Raw genomic sequence first — 20,063 nt, 5'->3', positions numbered from 1 at the left:
GACGAAGAGTGCTGTTGGTCAGCGCCGATCATGCGGATGGTTCTTGGTGCTGCTGGTATGCCAACAACAAATATGTGAAGGTGATTATTATGTTGTTGCCGATATTGGTGTTGACAGTGATGAAGTTAAATATAATGATATTGAATGTTGGTAAGTATCGACATAATGATATACCTGAAACGATACACCAACGACACATACATGTATGTATATATACTCGTACCACATATATGTATAATGTATAAGTATCGAGGTATACATATATGCTGAATTGAGCAATTTTTCATTTCAACGAAACGGCGAGTCAACAGCCAAAATAAATATATAGAAATATAAACACACATTTATATATACACAAATATCGCGGTATAAAGAAATAAAAAATAATAAAAATTGGCAACTTTTACACCGTAAAACTTTTCACTTTCTGCTTCGCTTTTTTTGAGCTGTGAAAATTCGCATTAAACTTTTATTTGTTTGCCGAGCTGTCAGAAGTAGTAGTGGTCGTGGCGGTGGACAAAATGCTTCAATACACTCCAGTTTAACTGTAGGTGTCGCTGCATTATTAATGCATTATGATGTTTGGTTGGTTGGCTGAAGGTATGGTGAGGAGCTCAGTCTTACGAGAGTTCACAGCTATTGACCCATATTTGGATTAGTTGAAAATACAAACCAAATTGAATTGGTGGAATTGTTGTGAAAGAAGCAAAAAGTAAATGAAGCGAAAATTAAGAGTAAAAAAATTAAAGTAAATTTAATAAATGTAAACTAAAAATTAAAGTTAAATTAAATAAAACAGTTATGAATATAAAAATAAATTTAAAAATTTAAATTCAATATTGACTATAATTTAATAAAATATAACCAAATGAAATAAATATAATTATTTTAAATAAAGTATAATAACAATAAAATACATTTAAAGTCAGCAAAAACACGTTTTTTACAATTTTTTTTCAAGAGGTATTTTATTTTATAGAAAAATAAAAATAGTATACATTTACAGCATTCAATGTGTTTTGATAGTCGATGCTTTATTTTGACAAATTTTTGATTTTCTTGATCCCGTTGTCGATCGCCAGAACGACCTTCGAAAAAGTTGGCTGGCGGTGAGAAAAATTTTTCTACTTAAAATTATTTCCAATCCAAAAATAAAAAATGTATTTATTAAAATTAATATATAATATATAATAATATAAAAATTTTGTTTTTGAAAAAATGGCAGCTTCGCTTTTTGTGGAATGATTAGCACTGCAGAGCGGCCTAACAAATCGAAATTATTATCAAAAATCGTATTCCTTTGATCATTTCAAGTTGATCGGTGCAGCCGTTTTCTAGAAAATTTCCACACCGACTCTAAAAATAGAGAAAACTTGGCAGCCTAATACACTAAGTAAAATAACTTTTAGAAATACCGCTCATATCTGCGATACTATTTGCCGGATAAATTTTAAATTTTCGAAATTTTCGAAATTTCATTATATGTAACTTCGATATATATACAAAAAAATCGATTTTTGAAATTCACAAGTGGATATAACCTTTTAAAAACATGTCTCAAAACTTCTGTGTGTGCCTCTTAGAGATGGTATAACCAAGCGAAAACTCAACAGATGTCACTGGCGTCAAGAACTTTATAACTCTATAAGTCGCATTTATTGTATGAATTTTATTTATTTTTCAAAAGTATATGTAGAGATATATGAGTAATGAAATAAAAAGAAATAAGTCACTAACTTTTTCTACACTTAACGCCTTTATCTATTAATAATGAGAGTGAACCTGAAATCGTGACAAATCGCAACTGAAAATCTTTTTCGAGCAGTTCAACTTATAATATACAATTAATGCTACTTAGATATTATAAGTTTGAAGATTGAAATGAGTTAGAGAAATGCGAACATTCTTCAATTGGAATTTGCTGAATATACCATACGCATCGAGTTCACCCATTTCTAGTATCTGTCGCTACATTTTATATATTTATATAAAGGATAAGGTATTATACTTTATATAAAAGATAAGTAAGATAATAATAAGAGTATAAAATTTATAAATTTTTAGAGAACACCAAGTAAAATTTTTTAAGAAAAATTTTAATATTTTTTAAGCTACACGATACGATACTACGATCTCCGACGGCGCTAAATAAAAGTCCTTCACTGCCATAGTGATTCCAATCTTTTTCGTATATGGAAACCAAAAATTAAATTTTCTACCAAATGATTCGCATAGTGACCTACAGTTGAAAATAAACCAAAAATTTAAAAAAAATTTCCCAAAATTTTTATTGTTTTTGGTCTCCAAAGTTCGAATCTTAATCAGAGTAAAAAAGTGGTTGGTCATTGAATGAAGAAATATATATATATAAAACATGCTGCAAAAATTTGATAGCGACCGGATAAGTTGGAATAACTCGCATTTTTGAAGATTGTAGTTTTGAGAAAAATGCCTTTAAAGATAAACTGATTGAGTTGATTTAACCGAGCGGTTACACTTTAGAATGCTGTAATTTAAAAAATTATTTGAGTTATCAATTTTAAATTTTAGTATGTTATTTTTAAAGATATAATCTATAAAAATATGAAAAAAGCGATATTGTTTTATTTATATGCTAGGTGTGCGCTTAAACTAAATTTATTTCAGAAATTCCGAGAATTTAATGAATAATGAATTGCTCATAATGAAAAGCTTAACTGTTGCTGAAAAAATTTAATTTTGATTTGTTCAGCATTAATGAACTGCCGAAGAGAGGGCTGCAACGATGACAGATACAAAGTGGCTAGAAAAGTATAGTTTGGAATAAGATAAGAATATTTTCAAAGAGAATCATGAGACATATCTCAAATTAAGGGTAGTATAGGTATATATAGGTATAGGTATAATTTGTGATTATAAACTCTCAACAACTTTCTGAGTATATCACGTATTTTTTGCTTGTATTTAGCCATAATTCGAATACAAAACTATTAAATAATTATAATTTTATATATCGACTTACACTGTTTTAAAAACCGTATATTCACCATAAACTATTATGTCAATAAACTCTTAAGCATTCGAAAGCGCCTACAATACAATTCAACCGTTAATCACTCAACATATTAATAATCAAAATTTATGGTCTTACGGCAGAGCAGATAAAAAATGTCTATAATGTCAAGTTAAGGAAATGGCGTAATAATTTAATCAATAAGTATGCGTTTTTACATGTGTACATAAATTCATCATGAAGCACAAGGCAGTTAAACCACTATGCTTTACATACATTATATACAATAATCTGTGTATATATGTATATATATGGAAAATATGTATGTATGTAATGTTATGAAAGTGCATAAAAAGTTAAAATGTCATAAAAATATGACAATAAAAATAAACGTTATGCAGGCGCATACATTTTACAATGGAGGTATTCACACAGTGGTGTGTATTTAAAGTATAGAAGAAGATAAAACTACGGCTGTGAAGCTATCATGCCCTTCACAGCTGCATTGCCTGTCACACTAAAGGGTATAAAAAGAACTTTCGGTCAGTTATATGTAATCCGATCTGACAAATTTTTTCGGAGATAGTGAAGCTATATTGGACAATATTCCATGCTAAATTTTGAGAAGATAATTTATCAACTAAAAAAGTTTTCCATGCAAGAACATGAATTGGTTCGGGAAGTTTCTATGACAGCTTTATGCTAAATCGTCCATTCGGACAAATGAGCAGCTTCTTGGAGAGAAAAGGACGTGCAAAAAATTTCAGATCGATAGCTCAAAAACTAAGCGACTATTTCGCAGATGGAGAATGCTAAATGAACTCAGCTCGGCATGCTGATCATTTATATTATTGTATATAACTTTGCAGTGTTTCCGACATTTTTTTCAAAAGTGATGAACTTAATATACTTTATTTAAGTTAAAAACCAAATTTATATTTACAGTTTTATGCTCGAAAATTAATGTTTCCTCGTTCTGCGTGAATGCCCAACTCACCTGCCCCAACGCGCAAGCACCGGCCTGTAGTTAACAACTTTCGTACGTGTTGGGAATATTTTAAACAACTGTTTTGTTAAAATTCCTGTGTGCGTACATACATACCTATGTACGATTATGTATTTATGCTGCCAGCTGAAAATTAAAAATAGCAGAATTAAATTTAAAATTTGTGGCGACTGCAATTCAACGAGTATGCAATTGTGGTTCAAGGCTTGACAATGGTAAATATTATTTTTAAATTAAATTTATCACTTTAAGCACATGAACATATGTTTTCATAAATTATTTATGGTAGCAGTTTATGTGATTAAGTTACTAAGAGACCCAGGGTGTTAAGGAAAGCGATTATGAAGTATAAATGAAAATCTGCAAATTTCAGCACGCCAATATATTTTGCTCAATATTAATTTCACATACAATTATCGAAAGAACAACAATTTAATTTTCAACAACAAAAATACATGTTTAACGCTTAAAAGTATTCTAAGCAGCACTCAATTCAAAACATAACAAACAAAAAGCTCCCAAAGCAAATAAAAAAAACTGAATCCATTGCTTAAGCGATTATAGTTATCCACTTGTAATCGATTAACTCGATTGCATATACATATATAGACTGTACTTATACTTAAGAATATACTATTAAAATTTAAAGTCGCTCCGGCTAATAGCTTTGGAGATACGAGTGTATTTGTAGGAGTTTTAAAACTTAGTTTAATCGGCTCCCAAAATTTTAAACCCATTTTACTCGAAACGCTGTTTTCAGAGTGGCTGGGAAAATTTCTCCGAAACAGCTGGATCGTTCGACATGAAATTTCAAAAGACCTCCTAGTTACATTAACCAGGTAGTGATCGAAGGAGTACGAAATATAAATTTTTTCACAATAGAGCCGCCATTTTGTCAAAATCGAAATTTTGCCAAGTTTTTCGATCATTATCTGTATTCATCTAAAATAATAATAATTTCTTTTATATTTTTCGATTTGAGATATTTTGAAGAAAAATCATCCTCACCGCAAGATGCTTTTTTTTAGAGAACCTCCTAGAAATCGGCTACGGGAGCAAGGAAATCCATAATTTTCAAAGCTTAGTCGATGATTATAAAATTGTTTAAAATATGAAATTTTATAAATCAAATTTTTTTTTTTATCTAGTTATTAAATAAAACGCCTCTTCAAAGAAGAGTCACAAGAACGCGCATTTTTGTGACTTACAAGTGGATATAATATATTTTTATATTTATACCCAATATTTCCTGCAAAAATTTCAATAATAAAAGCTGCTTCTTTCATATCTATCGCAAGCACACTGCAAAGCAGACAAGAGTGAGTTATTTCTCCACAATTTAAAGCCACTTAGTCCAATCTTCTTATCATTGTCTGCATATGTGTACTCCTCTAGACATCTGCCTTCATCTCTATATTTATAAACTGAAAGTAAATTTAAGCTAAAGCTAACAAATATCTACTTTACGCCCCCTCCATTCAGCATCAGGCATAAGAAACTGCATTCCCAAAGATATTTTTAGCTTCAATATGATTTGTTCTATATTATTTTTCAACTTCGAATACTCTTTTTCTTCTTTAGCCTCGCATTACGTTGGCAAGTCAAGTGTAATATTTTGATATCGAAAAATTTCTTGCGCATAAAAAATTTACCCAAGACATTTAGCCCATACGGTTCGAAAGTTCAACGTCATATGTGACCAACAAAACCAAGGCGCACAGCAAAAACAAAAGAAACATATATAAGTATGTATTTGTATGCCGAAGGGACAATGTTATTGGCTGGCGTGGTGAGGAATTTTTAATAACGTCGTCAAGAAATTGTTGCCGGCAAAAAAAATGGAAAAAAATGCAATAAAAAGAGTTAAAAAGGAAAAAGGTGAAAGGAAACAGTGGAGTGCGTTATAAATATTAGGGAGGTTGCGTTTATATGTCAGGTTGTCTACTTGCTGTAACATAATAAAACAAAACAAAAAAATCAAAACAAATTTCAAAACTTTAAATTTTCATTCCGGGGTACACATTTACCTTCTCAAATAGTTTATTAGAGAATATACATATTTTATAAATTGTTAGCTATGAGCACCCCACCCACTATTTCAAGCGACCAGAGTCCTTTTTCCATCTCTGATAAACAAAAAATTGTTTTATTTAAATTTTAATGGCACTTAAGTGTGTAATTTGGAAGCTTTTCACACATATTTGTAACCTCAGAATAGGTCGGTGGAAAGGTAGAGAGGATGTCTGGTAACGTACAAAGGTCTTTAGGAGGCCCATTGTAAAACCACAACGAACTTGAATTGGTTCGGTCAGTTTCTATAACAGCTATATATTATAGTGGTCCAACATCGTTACAACACTGTTTGTAACTAGTTAGAAAAATGTTAGCTTCTTTAAAATTGCTTAAGAGAGAGAGAAAGTTATGAGTTCTTTATAAATCACCGCAGCAAAGAGATCCTTCAGCTTCAGTCTTAGCAAGTGCTACAAAGAGAGAAAACAAAGGAATTCTTAATAAAATGTCCCAGCATAAAGAGCCTTCAGTCTAAATCGTAGGAAGTGTTGGCATAATAAAACAGTGGTGTAAGGTTTTCCTATCTCGTACCACTGCTAAACTGGTAATAGTGATATAGCCGACAATTGGTTCTATATAAAGGGAATCGGTTCGGATTTCTATATGGCTAAGAACTGTTAACTGGTCAGCATTCTACAAGAATATTTTTGGAATGTTTTATACGCTTGAAATAGAACAACTATAACATGTCTAATTTCTATAACTTTTTAAGAAACTATTCGAGGGATATCCTGTTCTCAAGCTCTAGTTTAGTTCAGTTTACCAAATATAATACTACTGGATGGCACAAAGCATATGTTATAAAATCATTAGTTTTACACCCACATTATTGATTGAATTATGGTTATTGTGTCACCAAAGTGGATCTACAAAATTTTGTCTGAAATATTAGAGATGTTTATTAATCAAAAGACCCATAACAATCGGAACAACCCTTTTCTATAAATGATTAAGCATTTTGCCTTTACTTTCATACACACTTTTAGGTACATATTACTCAGGTATAGGCTATACTAACTCACTATCGATGACAAATACAACATAAACGCTAGCAAAGCTAAATTTCTTATTCTGTCTATGTTGTTATATATAGATATATATTAATTTTTGTATAAAAATATGACATATTTGACAATATGACAAGTGGTATGTGTGGATTTGTGCAATAAATTTGTCTAGCTCTAACCTTTTTTTCTAATTTTGTACCACAAGAAGGCACATATGTTCATGGAAAGGTTTAAGCTACACTTACATATATACATGTACCCGTATAGTATGTAGTATGCCTACCTAAGAGCTAGACTCTCAGTTACTTATACATTTACATACAATACATACATACATGTTACACACTCCATTATGCAATGTCACCTTAACTTTGCTGCATCTGCTTGACGTCTATATTTGATCATTTTATTTATGCTTCTTTCTACCTTTTCTCTTCTTTTTTGTTTCGCTTCAATAAAGCCTTTTACTGTAGTTTATTGGCTCTAATTTTGTCTGATAATTCAATTAGTCGTTGTATGTCTTTATAAAAAAAAAAAATTAACGACATTAACATAAATGTAATCCGAGCAGAGCTGAATCGAGAGTTGATGTTGGTTGACTTGTAATTTATCTGACTTTTTTGCTGTAGATGGACTACTAAAAATTTGTGGAAACCTTTAGTGAATGTTGAATGGTCACACAAACAATAATAATATCCAGAATTGAAACCCATTTGACTTTGAAAAAAGAATATATGTAATTAAAAGCTAGAAAAGTACAACAATAATAGTTATGTCGAATTTTGAGCTCTTTTAAAGTTGACTTGTAGTTTTAAGACTTTGTCATAAATCGATAAGGTTTAATCCGAAAATGTCTGAATCTAGTACTTTATTTCTTGTAGTATTCTAAGCTTCTTTTGTTTATATGAAATTTATTTCCCAGAGTAAGTAATTTGGCTTCTAAACATATTATGGCATGAAAATTAATAATAAAAACCGATCGCCTGCAATTTGTATGCACTGATTTCAGTTGAATATAATTCCACTATATCGTCGCCCATAGAACTAGTATCAAATATTTATTATATAATTAATGTCCCATATTTATCATACGTCCAGATTTGTAGTTTAAAACTTCTCGGCCTGTTATGTGATTACTTGTCTGAATATTATTCGAGCACGCGTCAATAATTAACACCAGCAAAGAAAAAATACGCCATATTACGCGTCATTTTGGTTTTTTTGGTTTCCTTTCGGTAATTTTGATGTCAACGATCAACGCTCTGGAAAGTCAATTATTGAAAATAACGATAAAAGTAATAGAAATCGTCGAGTTTGACCGTCATCTAAACTAAACATTTCACAAAAACCGTTTGGAACCATTTGAGTTATAATCGTTTAGTAAGGCTGGGTACAAAAAGAAGCTTGATGAAGGGAGTTAATGCAAAAAACCTTGGGGAAAACCTCAAGTTTCCATTTGCGAATCGCCAATGAATCGCAACATATTCGATCCATCTCTAAAGCTGATGAACACTGGTGATGAAAAGTGAGTCGTGTGCCGCCGCAAGCGATGGCCAAGCCAAAATTGACAGTCAGGAATAGATCGCTATGTCCTTTGTGGTATAGACAGGGAATCTTTTGCTATAAGCCGCTCCGTTAATGCCGAACTCTTAATTCGGACCTGTTCTGTAGGCAATTGAACCGTCTGAAGGAAGATCGATAGTGGCAAGCCAGAATCTCCGAGAGCTTGGTTGGGAAGTTTTTAGGCATCCACCCTATACTCCGGACCTGGCAGCAATTTATTGTCTACGGCGAATGTTTTTGCCAGTGAACAGTCCTCAAGAGTAACTTCAAATTGGCAACAAGTTATTGAAAAAATGGGCATAATTGACATAAAATGGATCAATCTAACCTTGCTAAATAAAACCGTAAATTTAATGCCAAAATATTTTCTCTTTAGTATATTTATTATTAAAATTAGGCACAGATAATCACTTTTTTTTAATTGACCTGATTTGCTGTTTGGCTTACCTCAGATTAGCGAATGAGCTGGGCGAAGAGCTCAGCTGCCCACGATAAGTTTCAGCCAAACCACTGTCAACATATTGGCGAATTAAAATAAAACCAAATATTTCACCATAGTTAGTAATTTTTTATAAAACATATATTTAAATAACAACATTTCAATCTTGCAAAATACTTATAAAAAAGTCAATTTGTGCTAATATATTATTAAAAACAAATTTTGCATAAAATGCGTAGTCGCCCTGTGGAAATGGTATCCAACGAAAATCAGCCTCCGTTAAACGAAGTTTCTCAACAATCAAATCGTGCTGAAGAGTTGAGAAAATACATGAATAATATTTTCATTTTGATAATAAATATATACAGACATACATCATAAGGGCAAGTGTGATTCATATTCGAATATGTTCCCCAAACCTCCATGAGCGTGTTTAGTATGAAATTGTTGCGTTTCTTCATATAACTGCAGGCATCCAATTTCAAGTCGGCCATAAAAGGCTTGTAGCCATTTGAGCGTTTGAGGAATTGTATTGTAATCTATAATTAAGTAAAAGATTATTTGAGCTATAAAAAGGGAAGGCGAGTGTTATAGAAGAGCCGCAAAGATACCACAGATTTTCTGATCGGTTTATTCACCACAAACATTTTTAACGATACATCCTTAAAATCGCGACGCACAGCATTAAGTTTGCAATATTCGAAACGTATGACACTGGTGTTGGCGCTGTGACAGCGTACATTTTTGATACGCAACGTGGATTGGACTTGCTTAAAGGGGAGACAAGTGTTAAAAACTCGATATACATATATTCGTTTAAACACTCAAAATTTAGATTTTTGTTAGCTTTTTAAAGATGAACAATTAATATATAATTAAACTTTTATATATGATTATATTTGTATTCTCATATTATTTCTAATTTACTTTTACACTCAGCATTATTGACAGCAATGGCAATACAACCATTATATTTACGGCGGCACTTCTCGACTTCATTGAACGAACAGATTTGGCGAAAAATTGTCTGACAAGTTAGAGCGTGGTTTTATTTTGCAGTAATATATTATTATCGTTTAATAATTACAAGCATTTAACGATAGAATTTAAATACAAAGTGTGCTTTTGTTAATTTCAGAGTAAATTTTTCAAATTTTAATGATATTATTATTATACCCTGAACAGGGTACGAAGTTTGTAACAACCAGACGGAAACGTCGGAGAACCTATAATATACATACATAAATGATCAGCATTATGAACTAGTTGATTTAGTCATGTCCATCTGTCTGTCTGTATATAAGCGAACTGCTGTATATATCTTCACAAAATTAGGCATGAGTTATTATCTAAAGCAACAATGTAATCTCCGAAAAAATTGTTCAAATCAGATTACTATAATATATAGCTGCAATATTGCTATCGCAATAAAAAGGTTGCATGAAAATTTTTTTAACGTTAGTCCGAAATTAACGTTTTTTCCTGTTTTTTTTTTACTTTGCTTGACTCTACTTACATAATAACATTACAAGTATTCAGTCAAATTACATCAAAGAGTTTTATCCTTTTGTTCACCGATCTTAACCTTTATAGATGAAAAGAACCTTAAAGTTGTTTCCAACTAAATAAGACTGGATTTTATCAAAAATAAAGTGATGTAAAAGCTCTATAAAGCTCTTTGAAGATACTGACTGACTGACTGACAAAAGCTCTTGGACTGGGTCGATATAGAAAGCAGATTCATAATATCTACAGATTGATCACTTATCGATCACTTCCTGACTACCTTCCATCCATCTGGTTTGGCGTTACTTCTGTCTTATATATGGTAAGGGTACAATAGACTCCAGATCTCAGTGCAACCCTCAATTTATAATAGGGGTAATCGTGTCAACGATTTTCATTTGTCTTCAGATCTACATAATAATTTATATGTTATATACCATAATTTATAAGTGCTGTGACGTGAAGTCAACTATATAGCAACTTGTAGCTTTTGTAAATGAGAAATAAAGCTATAAATCCTCTTGGAGAAGACAAGAGATCTTTACATTTTTTGAGGGAATTAAATATTCTAAACATTTTTTTCAGATACAACACTAAGAAATGACAATAAAGAAAGATCTTTAACCAAAGGATGATATACAAGTTTAGAATATTTCAGAATATTTATCATATTATGATTTATCTAGATTATGATCATAACGCGAACGATCATAAATCCACTCTTTAATATAAAACCATCTGATCAAATTTGATCCGGACTGACAAGAAAGAGTACATTTCAACATATTGTGCTTCAATACAAATCATCAAAATAGGCCTCTGAGCCAATACCAGCGTGCCGAGGCTTAATCCACAAAACATTAACCAAAATGTCTTGAGCCGATCTGCTAACATATCTCTCTGATGCCAACACGGCAATTTTCAAGCACTGTCTCTCTAACATTTTCGATGTTATCGTCAATAAAAGACACCTTAGGCAAGTTTTCGTTGAGTTCAAAACATACACTGAATTTCATGTGTCACTCAAATTCCTGAGTTTGTCATAAAGTGGAGCTGCCAAACATACCCTAATTGGTGTATGTTATGGTCAAACTTCACACGAGCATTAAAAAGGTTGTACCAATTCAAGTAAAAAGTTTTTTATCGATTCAGTTTGTGCGCGCAATTTATATGGATATGGATTAGTCCGAGTCAAACTTAGTCATAAAGTAGGTTGAATTTTGAAGAGATATTTTAGAATATTTAAAAAACTTTATGAACTTAAAAGGAACTTAATTCTATACCTTTCAGATATCGGGGTAATCCCATAGCTTGGTCAAGCATGATAAAATTTGTTGCTAACAATGTTATGCTTTATAGTAAAATTATAAACATTTAAAAATAAATTTTATAAATCATCCGTTTATTTCTTTTTAATTGTTTGGACTTACTGAAATCGCTGTGGCAGTTAATTAGACTTTAATTTTACCAATTCCTATAATTATATATGAGTAGATACAAACATTTTATTTTAACGAACATTTAATTGTTGTTATTGTAAACATCCGATTTACTAAACAAATATAGTCAAAATATAAATTATTAATTTACTAAACTACAACTAGAAACCTAATTTCAATTTGTACATATAAGAGCTAATCAAACTTGCTAGTTAATGATTATTTTAATTGCTTACTAGGGTTATATGAAAAATTATATGTTATTTTTTCAGAGCAAATAATTTTAATTTATAATATGTAGCATAAAATATAATAAGGTTATAACTTCAAATTTTCATTGAATTTTTTATAAAGTCATTTTATTTTATTTTTTTCTTTTGACCTTAGTGTGTCAGCTTGAAAAAAATTGCGATTTTAAGGAATTAAGATAAAACTGATTGTATCAGTTACTCAAAAATCTTAACAGTATATCCTACGTACTTGAGAAATAAACATTAACATTTGTGCAAAAAAAAAAAAATTCAATATTTTTCGAATTACACGCCATTTCCGATGGCGCTAAACAAAGGTCCTCCACTGCTGCAATGCTTCCGCCCTGCTACGTGGTGGATGAAATCTAAACAAATAAATTCTCGACTAGAAGAAATTGTGCGCACAATGAGCTGTGATCGAAAAGAATTAAAAAATTGACAAAATGACAAGGTTTTTCTTTTAGTTGAATTTTAGCCAAAATTTGGGCGTTTTTGGTCTGCCAAAATTTGATATTTAATCAGATCAAAAGACTGATGGGTTATTATATGGAGAACTGTAGACATAACATGTAGAAAAATGCTGAGTGATCGGATGTTTTGTCACAGAGTAGGCGCTCATGCAAATTTGAAAAATGTAGCGTTAAGAAAAACGCGTTTGAAGATAAGCTGATGGTGCTGCATTGTAGTGGGCTTTAACTCAAAAACTATTTGAGATATTGATTTGAAATATTAGTATATTATTGTTAAAGGTTTAACCTATCGAAGTAATAAAAATATAATAAAAAAAAAACCTTAATTGTTTTTTAATTCCACACTAGATGTGCTGCTTAAATCAAAAAGCTGTATGGGTATTTCAAGCGCGGCATTCACTGCATATTTAGAAAAAATGAGTAAATTATTGCAGATGAAATTATCAAATGAAAATTTTGAAATATATTTTTTACGTTTTTTTATACGATTATGCTTTGTTTTTTTTAGTTTGTTAGATTTCTACCTAAGTGAGCTTATCGCCAAGCCACCCACACTGTCTAAATGAACACTCATGGAATTATGCTGGCGCAACGTGCGTAATTTTCTTTGTGTTCTCCTATTGTGTTTTGTGCATTTCGAATTGTTAGAGTTTGTTACTGCACACACATATAAGTATATCAACATTTTCTGATAGCAATGCAAATTTTTCAGATAAAAAAAAAGAAAACTTACACAAAGGAAAATCGATATTCAATGAAGGCGTAGTTAAAAGTATATATGTATATATACATTTAGTATATGTAAAGACATGTGGCAATGTATATATTTTATTTAAATATTTTTTTGAATTCTCTATTAATTAAAAATTGCATATGACTTCTGCAGATACGTACATACATATGTACATATGTCAATCGAAGCGCTCAGCCTCAAAAGTACCACACGCAAAAGGTAATTGTTGAAATTTCAGAGCTGGTCTAGGTGCTATTTTGTTAAACAAAAAAATATTTTATCGACTGCGGAAGCGAAATCAATAGCCAGTTGCTCCTACACATTTATGTACAAACACATATGTATGTGTACATATATACAATATATAATATATGTATATGCAAACGACAAAACCAACAAAGAGCATTTGTAAATTTTCAAATTCAATTTCAACTCGGATTCCGCTTTGTTTACTAACAAGTGCAAAATAAAAAATAAAAGAAGTGAAATAAAAAAAAATATATGTTAAATAAAAAATAAAATAAATAAAATAAAAACAAAGCTACTCGTGAAAATATATATGCAAATGCAGGACAATTGTTGCTATGCCGCTGAGGTACTGCGACGTTGAACGCCTCTGACGTATCAAGTCCGGCCCACCCACATGAACACAAGTTTTTGGTAGTTGCCATGTTGTGCATAATCAAATGACGCCACAACTGGTGGCAACAACCCAATAGACTTATATACCTACATATATATTATGTATGTACATACTATATATTATTTACATATATGAATATGCGCACATTTTTTATGTTATTTTATGTTGTTATTTTCTTACTGAATTTTCTGCGGGTCCACGCGTTACAAAAAAAAAAGAAGAGAATTGAATAAACAGAAGCCAGAAATGAAGTCTAAGTTGTTCACATTTTTTTTTTTTTCTAACACGTCACATATAACATGCATATGTATGTATGTATAACAAATAAATACAAAATAAAATAAGTTTGAGCGTAGAAGTAATAAAGTATTCAACATCGGCTGCATCGGAGCCATGATACCCTTTAGAGGTACATTTTTGATAACATAAAAAGGTATACAAATATCTTTACCATGATTTTGTTTAGTCCGTTTGTATGATAGCTACATGCTTTGGTGGGCCAGTCCAAATAATGTGTTCAGGAGTTGTGGCATTGCCTTGGAAAATAATCCGTGACAAATTTCATGAAGATACCGCGTCAAATAAAAGAGTTTTCCATACAAACATTTGATTTCAAATGACGGATAGACAGACGGACATGCTGATCATTTATATACATATATATTTTACGGGATCTCTGACGTTTCATTTTGGATGTTACAAACGTCGTGGAAAAAACTTAATATAGCCTGTGGAGGGCACAAAAATAAAACAAAAAAAATTTAAGCAAACATTTTAAAACCTTTCTAAATTTTAATAAAAATTATTTACTTGTGTAAAGGTGTCAAGTTAATTTTTATAACAACGCTTTTTGATCGTTTTTAATATTTTTTAAAATAATTTAGGTTTTTATATCACAGTAATTTTTTTAACTTAAAATTCCTTGCAAAAACATTTTTTTAAAAATTTAATTTATATTTTTATTCCAAGTTTTTTACAACGACACCAAATTATATTAAAAATAGCACTGTACCATCTGATCAAATATGACCCGGACTCGTACATTTACACTGCCCACACAAACCGAAGCGATAAAACTTTTTTTGATTTTTTAGTAGATCATTTTTCAGCTAGCTTTTTGTTTGGAAACCGTTTGTTGTTGGCCAAAAATTAATCGTGGGTCATTGCTCAACCACCGTATTCGCCAGATATGGTTTCCTGTGGTTTTTTTTTTGTTTTCGAAACTGAAAAACGTGCTTCGGTGAACGCGCCATGTATCGACCCCAGCACTGAAGGTCATCCCAGCGGAGACTTAAAACTGCTTTTTGACTTTCGGTTCATATTTGATCATATGAACATTTGAAAATTCAAGAATTTTATACAACTTCTGAGCTTTTCATAATATTTATAAATAAGTATTAAAATTTATGTATCATATATTTTTATGATTCTTTTCAGATTGTTGTAATTTTTTTAGATATTTTTTTTTAATACTTTTTTTCGTAACCGATATACAAATACTTCATACTCATGGGTTCTTTCTTATGAAACAAAAAGCTCATAAGAAATACGTTTCTATATTTTTTTCTAATTATAAAAATCCATTATCTTAATAGGTTACATTCGAAACTGAAAAAAATTATTTTGTTAACAAATCCCACAAAAAAAGCTATGTAAACATGAATCCATATATGTCACAATTGTTTTAATGTGTTTTTGTTCGAAAACTTAAAATTGCGCTTGTGCGCCGCAGTGCTTAAAAACCCATTAATCACTTCATTATTTTGTAATTTTGATAATTTTCCAAAATCGTCCACAAAATTCATGAAATTGGACCGTCTGCCGCCTACGCGTTTACAATGGAAATGCGACGCAGAAAAACCAGTGCATTGTTTGTGCAAGCTTTTTGTTTGACAGTAGCTAAAGCTAAAGCTTCCGTTGTCACCATTTAAAATGCAATCAATTTTCGGACAGACACTCGTGCGGAGTATACTCCCCGCACAGTCAACCCCTTCCTTCCACCCACCGCTGTTGCGTTGGTAAGCAAGCATTGCGAAAAGTAAATATTTGACTTTCTCATAAAACTCCAAGTGGAAACGGAAGCCGACTATGTAAATGAAATAGGAGGCGATTACGTAATTGAAATCAATGTGGCGCATTGCGGAAGTGGGCTTGAGGGGAGATAGTTGAGCTGCATCCAAGAATAATCGGAAAATTCAAAGTGAGAGTTTAGTTAATTGCAGCGAGGAGGAAAGTGTGCGACTGATTTGCGCAGGTCGACGAGGGTGGAGTGAGCAAAATTTGTTGGAATTCGTACAAAAGAGGGTGTTGCACCAAATAAATAATAAATACAGTTTCCGCGAAAAAATCATCCAGAAAATTTTTGGAACCAATACAGTAAAGCAATCGTCGAAAAAGTTCTTAAAACCACTACACTAAAGAGTGGAGTCGCAAAAATTCTCAAGAATCTTCTTGGACGAATACAGTAAAGAGAGAGTCTTTTTATCAATACGGTAAGGAGAGCGTTTTTTTGACAAAAATCGTCGAGAAAATTTTTGGAACAAATACAGTAAAGAGAGAGTCTTACTACCAATACGGTAAAGATATAGTTTATGCGAAAAAAATCGTCTAGAACGTGTTTGTAACCAATACGGTGAAGTTATAGTTTTTCTATCAAGAATTGTCGAGTGATTTTTTAGAGCCAATGTAGTAAAGGGAGAGTCGTTGCGTCAATAATAGTAAAACAATGTTTGGAACTAATAAAGTAAAAGGAGAGTTTTGGAGCTAGAAATCTTTGTGAAAATGCGTGAAACCCAGTATACGACACAGCTTTGTCGCTATTATTTTACATTACTACAACAACAATCCGTAGATACAATTTTAGAGCCTTTGCCTTGCCCAAAGCAAGTTACGCTTACTCAACGACAAATACATACTTTTCTTGGAATTCTGCTCGAATTAAATTTGGCTTAAATTACAATAAAAACAATTCCGAAAGTCTTAAAGAATTTCGCACAATCAACAATCGATTTTCTCTCTTCACTGCAGACTATTTTCATAGACCCACAAATACAAACCTACACAGACGCAAAGAAACGCACAGACATCGAATCTAAGCCAGCCAACAAAGTAAACACGCTGCCCACTCAACTCACCCCACCAGCTGTGTGGTGAATTTCTTGTCGTGCACATAATTTAAATCCAACTTTGCGTTAGAGATTTCGCTCGGCGATTGCAATATTTACACACTTTGACAAGACGTGACTTTGCCAATGCGCGTGTGTTGATGTGTGTGTGCGTATCGAAATTCTAACGGCCAATCAAGCGAAAAAGACACTTTTTGATACGGAATTTCAAACTAGTATTATACTTGTATATATTTAAATTGTGTGCCTTCAATAAATAAGAAATTGGTTTTTGTTTGCCGACTTTTAGCGACCCTTGTCCGCGAGTATTGAAGTCTAATATTAGCATGAAGTCGCTTTTTGAGTGATAGGGAACGGTAAGACACCTAAGTAGAAAACGATTTGTTTGTTTTGAGTTGGAGTTGCACAGGAAATATGAAAATGCTGATATGCAACAAGAGGCTATGGTGTGGACTAGCAGAATTAGGAGTACAGAAATGTAGCTTAAAATGAAATGAGATGAGTTTACAGTGTGAAAAAAATCACTTAAATATTTGAGGAATTCTATGTTATATTTAATGTAAATTTAACATAATTTTTGAAAATACAATCATTTCTCCGCTGAACGTTCTCTGCTCTTGCAAAAAACTATGTACAAGTATATCAAAAATTATTATTGAGTTCGTTGCCTACATTTCAGCGCGCTTTATATAAATTCAGTAGTATTTTTAATTCTACTACTTTCAATACCACTCAAGTGGTCACATCAAAACGTTTAAAAGCAAGGAATTTAGGATGGCACTAATTATTTTAAGACACATGACGTTAAAAGACGATTTTGTCAGAAATGATGTTTGAACGCAACAACAAAAAGTCGTTTTTGCATCGGATTGGGACTGGTGTTGAAAAATAGATCTGGCCAACCTGCCAAATCAATGTCAAAGCCAAATATACATGACGTCTAGGTAATGCTTTGTCTTTGTTGGAATCAAAAGGGCGTGCTGTATTATGAGCTTTTAAAACCGAGCGAAACCATTAATGGTGGACGCTGCCGACAACAACTAATCAAATTGAAACGAGCGATTGCCAGAAAGCGACTAGAATTCGCGACTACACCCGTGGCAATATTTTTCCATCATTACAACGACCGTTCTAATGTTGCAAGTCCTGGTAAAAGATATTTGGAAAGCAGCGGCTTGAAAGGTTTGCTCATCCGTCTTATAGATCTTACAGACTTTGCCCTTTCTACGCTACGTACCGTATTTGTTATGGTTGATGCAGGACGGCCTTAATGGAATACGGTTCACATCAGAACAGCACATGAAAATGCTAGAACATTTGGGGTATTCAGAACCCATCGTCATACATATAACGGTTAATTTTTGAGTGAGCCGAAATGTGATTCACATATTTATGGAAGCTTTACATTGGTTTTGCAAAGAGATAAACAACTTCCGCCACAAATACTCAAATTATTGCAAAAAATTATATATTAAAATATAAAGTTTTTTTTAGTGTATTTTTCCGCAGCACAACAGATTAAAAGATTTGCTTACAAACATTCCAACCACAAACAAATTCACGAATTGAATCAGTTTCATTGTAGCGATTTGTGGCACGTTTGCTTATCTTATCTAATCGCTTATCAGTGGACACAAATTGTTGACAGTGACTGTAGATTTAAGTGATTCTTAGATTTGGTGAATTTGTTGTTCTTGTGGAAATTTTTTCTTCCTTAACTCTGGGGTATGCAAATAAGTCTAAGTTTTTGAGAAGATTTCATTGTTGTTCGAAGACGAAATGAAAATAAACAAATAAAATGTAACTATGTGATTGATATACTATTTATATACCTATATACATACACGAGTATAACATGTAGGTATCTATATTAGGGCGGTCAAAAAAAACTTTAATTGTTTTTCCTTAAATACCGTAAATATATCGTCAGTAATGCAGAAAAAAATCTGGTTAAGTTTGAGGCTATTAAATTATCGATTAGAAATAACAGAAGTCATAATAAGTAAGATAATTTATGATTTAGTTAAATAATGTAAAAAATTGTAAATATTATCCTTTGCAACTTAAGGTTGGACTTGGATTTCGACTAAAAATAATTTTAGATGCGAATTAGTCCCACCATTTTTTAAATATAGATCTGAAATTTCGCACACGTTCTGCTTTCCCCAAGAAGCTGCTTATTTGTTGAAACTGCCGATATCGGATCACTATAGGATATAGTTGCTATACAAACTGAACGCTCAAAATTAAGTTCGCGTATGGGAATTTTGTATTTGATCAGATATTTTCACGAAATTTGGCATGGATTATCGTACAAGTCAACGGTATAATCTCTTAACTTGTTTAGAGCGGTTACATATAGCATATAGCTGTCATACAAACTGACAGTTCAAAATCCTGACCTCATATGGAAAACTTTTGTATTTGAAAAGATATCTTCACGAATTTTAGCATAGATTATTGTCCAAGGCAGTGCTATAATATCGGAAAAAAATTTCAGATCAGACAACTGTAATATATAGCTGACATACAAACTGGAATCAAAATTAAGTTGTTGTATGGAAATTTCTTTATGAAGAAGGGAAGGGTATTCTAGCTTCTGTGCAACCGAAGTTAAAATATTCTCTTGTTTTTCGTAATATCGGACAATATTTTCACGGTATCTAATGGAAAAAAAATTTTTTTTTTGCCCACCCTAATGTACATGTTTAACGAAAGTTAAGCGAGTATAACCAGCAAATCGATTCCTATCAAAACAGATGCGGGCGTATAAATGGAAATTATGCACAAATATATACATACATAAGTTTAGGTATACA

At 31.8% G+C, this 20,063-nt stretch overlaps 2 protein-coding genes across 4 annotated transcripts in view; both read right to left on the bottom strand.

Moving 5' to 3' along the window:
* Positions 1-20,063, bottom strand: part of rau (RA domain-containing protein rau) — a 229,774-nt gene that overhangs the window by 116,061 nt on the left and 93,650 nt on the right. The gene's annotated exons all lie outside the window — the stretch shown is intronic.
* LOC138856456 (uncharacterized) overlaps positions 9,238-20,063 on the bottom strand; it is a 38,964-nt gene continuing 28,138 nt past the window's right edge. The window contains exons 2-4 of the mRNA XM_070107570.1: positions 9,689-9,847; positions 9,452-9,616; positions 9,238-9,387 (exon numbers count right to left, since the gene is read on the bottom strand). Of these exons, the coding sequence (XP_069963671.1) occupies positions 9,238-9,387; positions 9,452-9,616; positions 9,689-9,847 (474 nt within the window). The remainder of the gene's footprint in view (positions 9,388-9,451; positions 9,617-9,688; positions 9,848-20,063) is intronic.

Source organism: Bactrocera oleae, chromosome 3 (assembly GCF_042242935.1).
Source record: "Bactrocera oleae isolate idBacOlea1 chromosome 3, idBacOlea1, whole genome shotgun sequence".
NCBI lineage: Eukaryota > Metazoa > Arthropoda > Insecta > Diptera > Tephritidae > Bactrocera > Bactrocera oleae.
Note: the sequence above shows the minus strand (reverse complement) of the source record. Positions and strands in the feature narration are given on the sequence as shown.